General features: G+C 46.6%; 1 protein-coding gene across 1 annotated transcript; it reads left to right on the plus strand.

Moving 5' to 3' along the window:
- The first annotated feature begins 72 nt into the window (after window positions 1-72).
- Window positions 73-9,825, plus strand: ARPC4 (actin related protein 2/3 complex subunit 4). The gene is made up of 6 exons (XM_043442608.1): window positions 73-190; window positions 2,654-2,772; window positions 4,000-4,111; window positions 5,400-5,495; window positions 6,429-6,599; window positions 8,915-9,825. Exons 1-6 carry the CDS (start codon window positions 188-190, stop codon window positions 8,918-8,920), a joined length of 507 nt encoding a protein of 168 aa, XP_043298543.1. The 5' UTR covers window positions 73-187; the 3' UTR covers window positions 8,921-9,825.
- The last annotated feature ends 67 nt before the right edge of the window (window positions 9,826-9,892 follow it).

The following is a 9,892-nucleotide window of genomic DNA, read 5'->3' on the forward strand; positions in this document are numbered from 1 at the left end:
AGACAGTGCTAACGGGAAAACTTTCGAGGGACCAAATGTTCTTAGCCTCGCCCTCCCCCGCTCGGAACACAGATGGCACGGTCCGGACGTCCGGGCGGAGACTGCGGCTGCGCTTCTGGGGAAAGGGCAGGCGTCGCGGGGCTGGCCACTTCCGCGCTTCCGCTTTCCGGCCCAGCCAGCGCCCGCGATGGTGAGAGAGCAGGGCCTCGGGCCAGGGACCCCCGCTGTTCTGCCTCTAGGCTCTGGGTCTGGGGGAGTTGCGACTTTGCAGCGGAGAGGCCCTGGGCCGAGGGATGCTGGGGGTGCGGGGGTACCCTGAGGCTGAGAGAAAGAGGGCGGGGCAGGGGCTGAGGTGAGGAAGGGGCGAGCGGGGGACGCCTTCGTAAGAAGCAGGCTTTGAGGCTTCCTATTCTGTCCTTTGAAGCTGGCGGGGGATACTGAGGCAAGAAGGAAGCCGGAAGTGGCTCCTCCTCGGTTTGTGGTAGCGCCTCGAAGGCACGTAGTAGGCCTTATAGCCCGTAGTAGGGCCGCTGAGGCATGTAGTAGGGATACCTCCCTACCCAGAGTAGACCTTCACTAAATACCCTCTTTTCTTTCTCGCTCGCTTGATCCCACAGTTCTCTGAGGAAGCCTCCCTACTTCCTTATCCCACTCCTCATGTTGCCACCAGCTCTTACTTTTACTTCACTGAAGGATCTCTCTTTTGCTGCCTCCACGCAGACCCCTTCCTGGTCAGAATTCAACCGTATCAGCCTTAATATGGAATGTTAAGCTCTGATGCCGCTGACCTTTCCCTTTCAGGAAGTCGTCCCTTTTGATGATTGTGGGTTTTTCTAAACGTCAGTTGAGTTTGGCTCACTGCCTTCCCCTTCTTTATCCTCTTCCTGTCGATACCTATTTAATGTAGAGGTCTTCGTGACCATATAATTTATGATGACTCCTAAGTCTGCCTTCCTAACTCTCTTTCAAGGTTCACCTGGATATCTTGAAGACACCTTGAAATTAGACATCTGAATTAAAACTCTTCTCTCCCTAAAGTTGCTTGTTCTCTTGTATTCCTTATTCTTGCTCTCTGTTTTCTTATCCCAGCTAGAAACCTGGGATATTCTGTTTTTGTTTAACTGAGGGGATGCCTCTTGATTTTTTTAAACATCATACTTGTTGAAGTGTTACACGAGAAGGTGCTTACTCCATTTGTGAAAGGGCAGACGTCATAGGGTTGACCACCTAAAATGCACCTTTTTCAGATTTGCTATGAACTTTGACAGATACAATCTTGCTTTTCCCTCATTGCCCCAGGCCAGGCTCTCATTACCCTACTTAAATAACCCTCTGCTGGCTCTGTCACTTCCCTCTCCTCCAATCCATTCTCCACAAAGTCTGCATACAGCTGTAGTTGTGTAACTTCCTCTCCAGAAAGCCCCAGAAGTTCCTTACCACTTTTAAGAGAAGAGCTAAACTTCAGTAGCCTGGCATTTGAGATTCCTCATGAATCTCTGGACCACCATTTGCAACCTCATCCATTGAATCTAAAATGTTTCCTGGCAACATTGTATTCATTACTACTTTAATACCCCTATTTGTTACTCTAATCTTGTTATTTTTTCATTCATTCACTTACTGTACAGAAACTGAGTAAGACAGTGTATAGGAAAGGTACTGACTGAGCAAGTTGCAGGGTATGTAAATTTGAATAGAATAGACACGGTCTGTTAACCATGGAGCTTTCAGTTCAGTAAAGGAGAAAATTACTTTTCTTGGAGCTATTTGAAGGGTGTATCATTGTAAATTATAATAAGTGCTATGAAAAGGGAAGTCAAGAAGGACCTCTGAGGAAAGAAGAGGCCTTCTCTGAATAAGCCAAGATCTAAACGATGACTTAGGCAAAGAAGGGGGAGAAAAACCTGCAAGATAGATGGTTCGGCATGTGTGAAAGCCTGGGGTGAGAAAGAACTTACCTAATGCAAGGAATTGAAGATAGTCCATTGTTTCTAGATGCCATTTCCTCTCCCGGAAATATCATTTTCGCTTTTATCATTATAAAATCCTCCTAATCGTATTTCCATTTTCAAATCAAAACCAGTTTCTTCTGCAAATATGATTTGTAAATCTTAACTATTTCACATTGTACCCATTGTATCATAGTTACTGTCTGTCTCCCTGACCCGGTTGAACTGTTTAAGGATAGAAATGGCCTTAGTCATTGAATTCCCAACCCCTCGTGTGCCTGGCACACTATATATACATTTGTTGACTCAAAGGGCAGATTGAAGACAGTCATTCACCTGTGTGCCTCTAGACCAGAGTTTCTCAACTTCAGCACTATTTGGGGCTGAATAATTCTGTTGTACATTGTAAGCAGTATCCCCGACTTCTGTCTATTCAATGCCAATAACTCCTACCCAGCCTCAGTTGTGAAAATGAAAAATGTCTTGCCATTGCCATATGTCCCCTGGTAGGCAAAACGGTCCCCTTTTGAGAACCACTGTTCTAGACTTGAAATGAAAGATGTCTTGAAGGCCTAGTCTGTTATGTTCACTGTTGTGTCTGAGAGCCAAGGACCTCAGTACTGCCTGGCTCCTGTGTAGCTGGACTATGGGATCAGTGGATTTTGTGAGACAGATTCTGATTGTCCCTTGGGCTTTTCCTCCAGACTGCCACTCTCCGCCCCTACCTGAGTGCCGTGCGGGCCACACTGCAGGCTGCCCTCTGCTTGGAGAATTTCTCCTCCCAGGTCGTGGAACGACACAACAAGCCGGAAGTAGAAGTCAGGTATGGGAGGAAAAGGGGTAGGGGGTGATGGATGCAGCACCCAGAGATGACTGTTGTCAGAGGGGGCCATGAACTTCCATTCTGGAGTTGTCAGAACAACTACAATTCACATTTTTTGTCTTGCTGCCAGGTAAATGATGGTTCCCAATTTGAAGTTCAGAAAATGGGGTCTCAGTGGGTTGACAGGGCAAAACTCAGGGGAGAAGCTACTCTGGAGCCGAGATTTGCTTGACACAAGTTGTGACTTCTCAACAGAGCCATTTAGGAAATATCTCCCAAGGAGGTACTGAACCCTCTAGCAATTTAAGGAGAAGACTTAAGAATTGAGTTATCTGAGATGCCATCTCTGCTCTTCTCAAATTTGAAGATCAAGGATCCCTCCCCTCAAAAAAACAAACAACTGGACTCCCATCCCCTACTACAAATATTCCATACTTTGGATTATTTTATCTGATTTATGTTTTGTAAATAAATTTTTCTTTTTCCCCTTTGACATTTAATGTGGTACATAGACAACAGAGATAAGGATTGTTACCACAGTAAATTGATATGATTTGAATGTAAGAAAACTGACATGTTAAAATGTGCCCTGTTATGCTACTTAACATATATGGTTTCCAGTAGGCTTTTTTTTTTTCCCACTAGGCATTTTTAAAGGATAATAGCTCACAGACACCACCAATACAGTTAACTACTGTCAGAGGGATTCAGAGGCATCAAAATGGGAACTGAGTTGAGAGGGGTCATAATTTTGATTAAGTGAATTATTCTGGATTGATTTTTAAAGGCGGCCAAACTGTTTGATTTTAGCTTGTTCTTATCGATAAGGCAGGCTCTCTCATTCCCTAAACAGTGTATGGGTTTGCCTATAGTTATGAAAATAGGAGCTGTCATTTGTAAAGCTCCTACAATGTGCCAGGCCCACTGTAAACTTGACCCTTTTTGATCTGTCTCCAAATGAGGAAGTTGAGATTCCAACAGGGTAACTTGCCCAACAGAAGTAACAGGAGGCTGAATTTCAGAACCTTTTCACACTGACTCCAGAGCCTGTGCTCTTTCTGCTGGAGAACATGCTCTCTGGCCCCCTTCTTGGAGCACCCCTGCTTGTGAGTCTCTTATTCCTTGGACTCTGTGGTCCCAGATAGTGATTCTAGAACCTGCCATGGAGTCTCCCTGACCATTCTGTTCTTTTATAGTACAGAGACCTCTGTCATTTTGTGTTCTCAGAAGTAGCAAAGAGCTTCTGCTACAACCTGTGACCATCAGCAGGAATGAAAAGGAAAAGGTTCTGATTGAAGGCTCCATCAACTCTGTCAGGGTCAGCATTGCTGTGAAACAGGTGAGCTCACCCCAGATCCCCTGCCTCCCTGGGGAGGCCAGGGACCCCCCATGTAAGAGGTCAGAATGCCAGATTCAGGGTGCAAAGAAACCCAGGTTCTCTTTCCAGGAAATAATTTGCTAAACTTATCAGATTAGTAGAATAAAGGAAAATCAGCCTTATCTTCTAGGCCTTGCTCTGGATTAGACAGCAGGTAATGTAGCAGCCAAGGCTATGAGCCAGTTTGGTGTCAGATCATAAAACTCTTCCTCATGAGTGAAGAATAAGTTCAGTTCAGAAAAATAAGTAATAGTATCAATTTGATAGCCATAAACTCCAAAAGTGAGATTTAGGGTAAGAAAATGAAGTGTAGTTTCATGTTTCTTCAGTGTTTCACAAATGTCTGACATTCTTACTACCCCCATTATTTCTTCCATGTTTATGGACCACTTGGATACTTCTTTACTTAATAGATTTCTTTCAATTAACTTATTTTCTTTTACTTAAATTTACCATAAAAAGAAAAACAATATGCCTTGCCAAATTGAGGACAACACTAAAATACAAGCACATTGAAAATAAAGCAGAGTCACACTTTTGCCTCCAAAAAGCTCTATCCCTAGGGCCTGCTCTTTGTTAAAAGGGGAGATTAATAAACGTTGGGGGCTGTTAAAGTCTTGCCAGCCCGTGATACAAAATTCTGTCATCAGGAATATTGAGAGTTCATCAGGGAAAAACTTTGGGGATTGTTTGATGTTGTTATTAAAGTGGTGACCATCTAAGGTCATCTGATATTCTTCATAGTGTGTATCACTGACTGGAAAATGTAGCACTAGTGAAATGAGACTGGAAAGGGCAGATTTGAATATAGATGTGGATTCTGGAAGGACTGGATAAGAGATTGGGGCTTGCCAGGACTTCCCTGGTGGTTTAGGGGTTAAGACTCTGAGATTCTACTACAGGGGACTTGGGTTCAATCCCTGGTCTGGGAACTAAGATCCTGCATGTCACACAGTGTGGCCAAAATGTATTTTTAAGTTAAAAAAAAAAAAAATGGGTTTGTCAGAGTTACCTTTCTGGAATGGTAAAGGCGAGATCATGATAATGCCCCACTAAGTTGGAGGACTCTAATGTAGTGGACCCTCCTTTTAGCTGGCAACCAGTTACTGCATGACTCAGACTTCAATACCCAACCCCAGTGTCTCCAGCGAACATGGGGGAAATCGGGGTCAGAAGACCAGGCTACAAATTTCTGTTGGCCTTTAGGGAATGACTTTAGGGAAACACATTTCTCTTTTGCTTTTACCAGGCTGATGAAATCGAGAAGATTCTATGTCACAAGTTCATGCGCTTCATGATGATGCGAGCAGAGAACTTCTTTATCCTCCGAAGGAAACCAGTGGAGGTCTGTGATCCATGTGTTGGTAATACCCAGAATTCCACTACTGAGTCCACTGTCAGTGGCCTGGAATTGTTTCTGAAACTGGGATTGCTTGCTCCCCCAGCTGTAGGGCACCCACAGCCTGAGTTGAGAAAAGAGTAAGGGGAATCAGCTTAGGAGGTTGGGTCTGTCTCAGCTGTGGAAAAGGCAAAAAAAGATGAGGCGCGTTGCTCACCTTCCCAGAGCCTATAGTGTGTGGCAGAAAGGGCATGATGAATCAGAATTCTAAACTCTGCCACCAACTGAGTCAGTCTCTCAAGGCCACAGTTGACATGGGGTCAGTTTTTGCCTGACTGTACTCGAGTGCTTGCTACAGATTCTCTGCCTGCTAAACTCCTGCCAGTGAGTAAGCAACTATCATGCAGAGCAGCAGACACCATTGTCAGACACATTAGTTGTTGGCCAGGCTCGCCCTCATCCTGAGCTGAAAATCTCTCCTGTTGCTAGATCTAACCTCCAGGGCCACCAAGAATAAATAAAATTGCTGTTCTACATACAGTCTGACCCATAATTAAAAACCTCAATCCTTCCTCCTCCCACAGCATCTTCTTCTCTCTCTGGACTAAATGGTCCTGTTGTTTGAGATTCTTCTGTAACAAGATTTCAAGTCCTTTCACTCTCCCTTGATTCATTCTGAACACAACTATTTATACCACAGATAGTCTGCCAGAGATGTCTGACAGACAAAATTTTCAATTGGGATCAGTTGATTCAGCTGTTAGTTCCTTGGATCCAGCATACACGTCCCCACCAGAGCAGATGGGCTGCTGCCTGAGGGTGTGTAGCTTGGGAGAAGGTCAGCTGGAAGCGTGTGGCTGAGCGACATGGAGGGCCTGGCTAGTGAAGTGCCCCAAGATGCTGATTCTCTCCCTCCTCTCCACTGTCTTCCTTTCCTAGGGGTATGACATCAGCTTTCTGATCACCAACTTCCACACAGAGCAGATGTATAAGCACAAGTTGGTGGACTTTGTGATCCACTTCATGGAGGAAATTGACAAAGAAATCAGTGAGATGAAGCTGTCTGTCAATGCCCGTGCACGCATTGTGGCTGAGGAGTTCCTCAAGAATGTAAGTGGAGTGTCCTTCCTTGTTTCCTTTCAGAAGTAGAAAGACCTAAAGGTCGTGCTGAGAACTTAGCATCTGGTGGGGAAATGGTGCCAACTGTGTGTAAATATTTTCTGAGGCTTTTAGGAACTCTGGTGGGCAGCAGGTCAGCCCCATGCCTTGGTGTGGGAGGGCCCCGAGATTCATCTTGGAGAGCTATAGGGCATCTCCAGGGCCCTAGGCAGTGCCTCTTTTAGTCATTCATTTCTACGTCTCAGAATGTATAGAGTCCTTCCATGAATCTAGTTCCGTCCCCGAGTGAGTCAAGTTAAATCCACATGTGAATTTTCTGGGAATGTAGGGCAGTTAATCATAGTGTAATTCCACTTCTCAAACAGACTCGAATAGTTTCCTTTAGTGTCTGTTTCTCAGGCTTAAAGTCATGATTTCTTCACTCTGTTTTCCATCATTTTCATGGCATCAGTCCTACAGATCCCTCTTCAGTTGTTTGTGCCTTCCTGACAGAAAGGACTGCAGCCTTCTGAGGAGGACAGATTGTTTACATTGATGAACTGATGACACAGTTCTTTTTTAGACATTCACAGCGTGCCGCCTTTTTTTTTCCTTCTTTTTCCAAACAGTCTTTGGTTTGTTGACATGTTCCACTCAGAGTTGACTATGATCCCTAGATGGTAGAATTAGTGTTTACTCCTACCCGTGCATACAGGTCCAGCCCAGAAGAAGCTCAGGCTCCTAAAAATGGAAATTACACCCACTTCCCCTGGGCCTTAATTATACTGAGGGCAGCCAATGTACAGAGTATGTGTGCTGTGCACCCAGGGGGGCACACTTGGTCAGGTCACACCGGTGGCAGAGTCAGACCACCTTTGTGTGCATCCGGGCCCACTGCCTCCTCAGGCATCTTACAGAACTTCTTGACTAAGCCTCAGTTTCCTCGACCCTGAAATGAGACTGTTAATTAATATATACCTTTTCAGTGTAGTTGAGCATTAAATGAGGAAATTTGTATAAAGCCTATCACTTGGTACAAAGTAAACTCTCCCTGTATTATAGCACAAAGGTTATATGGCCAGGGCATGGGGGCGTCTCTAAATTCAACTGAAGAAAACGAAAAATAGTTTTTGTCCCAATTTAATATTTGGCTCACTCATTCAGTAGTCATTTAGTTGTTATAGTAATTGCATTTCTATAGTAATATAGCTGAAAAAGCACGTATAAGTATCTCAGGGGGAAAAAAAGACTTCCCATGTGGTCCACTGGTTAAGACCCTGCACTTCCAATGCAGGGGGCATGGGTTCCATCCCTGATCAGAGAACCAGGATTCCACATGCCACATGGCACGGCCAAAAGAAACATCCAAAAAGCCAAGTATTGGCAATATCTCATTTAACACCTAAAACAATCTTTGAATCAGATGTTATCCTCATTTCATGGATGGATCAGCTGGGCTCGAGGTCGTCACATGTTTAAAGTGCCTCAGCCAGTAAGTGAGGGAGCCAGGACTCAGCTTTTCTGACTCAAAGATCTGAGATGGTATCATGACATCCAGCAGGGGTGACACACTCAGCTGCATGTGAGGCTCGGGCCATTATGTGCATGAGTGAGGTGGGTTGTGTGGGGACCTAGGGAGCACATGCCTCACCCTAGGAGGGTCACCACCGTCCAGTGCCAAAGAATCTCAGAATCTGGATTTGTGTGCAGTGTCTTCTGTATTTTCAAGTTTGGCTAATTCATATTCATAGCAACTAGTTCATAATCTTTTAAACACTGTGAGCCAGACAGTGCTCCTCTTTGGGCTGAGTTCGGCACGTGGGCCAGTAGTCCACAACGTCTGGTCTGTAAAATGTCCAGGGCGGGTCTGGGCACTGTGGGGGATATTTGAGGGCACAAAGCTTGTCCAGTGCCTGTCCTGCTTGGCAGACCCCTCAGAGCTTGACGCAAAGCACCAGCTCCTGAGTCCCTTTCTGAATCCCCAGGCATTTGCACATGAACCCCCATTTCTACAGAAGGCAACCTCAGTTCAGCAAGCAAAGCACTGTGACAAGGCTTTTTGGCTGCCTCCATGGCAAAGCCAAGGGGAGCTGTGGAGGAGCTCACATCACCTGTAATTTTTCTGCCTTGTCTAAAGCTAAGTTTTAGGGCCAGTGCCTGCTGATTTGAGACCAACTAGCGCATACCCACAGGGTGTCCTGAGACCCAGTCCTGCCCCACAGAAATGTGAGTATAGCTGCAGCTCACAGATCAGCCCCCCTCCCCAGAACAAGCCTGCCAGGATACAATAATAACCATTATTCACTGCCTCTTGGTTCTCTTGACAGTTTTAAACCACCTGGCTGGATCTCGCGGCCTTCCCCCTCAGGCTCCCCCGTGTCTCTGTGAAGTCATCCTGGAGTTAACTTCCCAGAGCAGCAGCGGTGACGGCGGCAGCAGCAGCGGAGGGGAGCTGGGTCAGGGTGGGCATGAGATGCGGGAGGGGGGTGGTGTGCTTGCTCGCTGGGCCACAAAGCAGCAGTGGACCTGCCCCGAGGCCACATGTGCCTGGTCAGGCTGGCTTCTGATGTTCAGTCCCCTGGGCTGGGACAGATTTTTTTTTTTAACGTCTTGAAACTTAAAACTCTGTGCTTGTAGGAGACTGTAACCTTTTTGTCTTTTTTTTTTTTTTTTTAAAACCAACAAACAATCTCCACCTCCAGTGGCTGTGACTGGTCCCAGTGATTGTACCGTATTGGTCGCTGTGGGTCTGGGCGGGCCTGGAGCCAAAAGGCGACTACTGTTCCTCCCCGGAGCCATCCCAGGTGGGAGGGAGGGAGGTTTCAGACTTGTGTTCCTCTCCCTCGTCCTCCTATCTCCTTAGGCTCAGTAGAAGCGGTGGGGACCCTCTACCAGCTTCCTGAGCCCTGCCTGCAGTTGGCCACCCAGCACTGGTTGAGGACAAGGGCTGGACTGGTGGCCACCAGCCACGCCTAGGAGCTGGGGCCTGGAAGCTAGGCAGCCTTTGGCCTCAGGGGCCGCTTGGTGCCCTCCCAGCTGAGAGGGGTCGCTGTTTCGCCTTGTCTGTCAGTGCAGTGCCTGTGCTAGAGGTGGAGAGGTGAGTCCCCCAGAGCGTCCCTGCCAGGGCCTCCTGCCTGCCCCGGCTGCTCCGCTCCCATGCTGGCTGTACCTTTTCTGATTCTGGTGGATCCTCCCTCCCCTAATTAAAGTCTCTTTTTGCCCCTCTGGGGCTGCATGAGGTCTGTGCTCTGTGTGTATATGTGATGGAAGGAGGCGGAGCTGTTCCTTAAGACCATGTGGCAGGC

This window comes from Cervus canadensis, chromosome 22 (assembly GCF_019320065.1).
Source record: "Cervus canadensis isolate Bull #8, Minnesota chromosome 22, ASM1932006v1, whole genome shotgun sequence".
Classification (NCBI taxonomy): domain Eukaryota; kingdom Metazoa; phylum Chordata; class Mammalia; order Artiodactyla; family Cervidae; genus Cervus; species Cervus canadensis.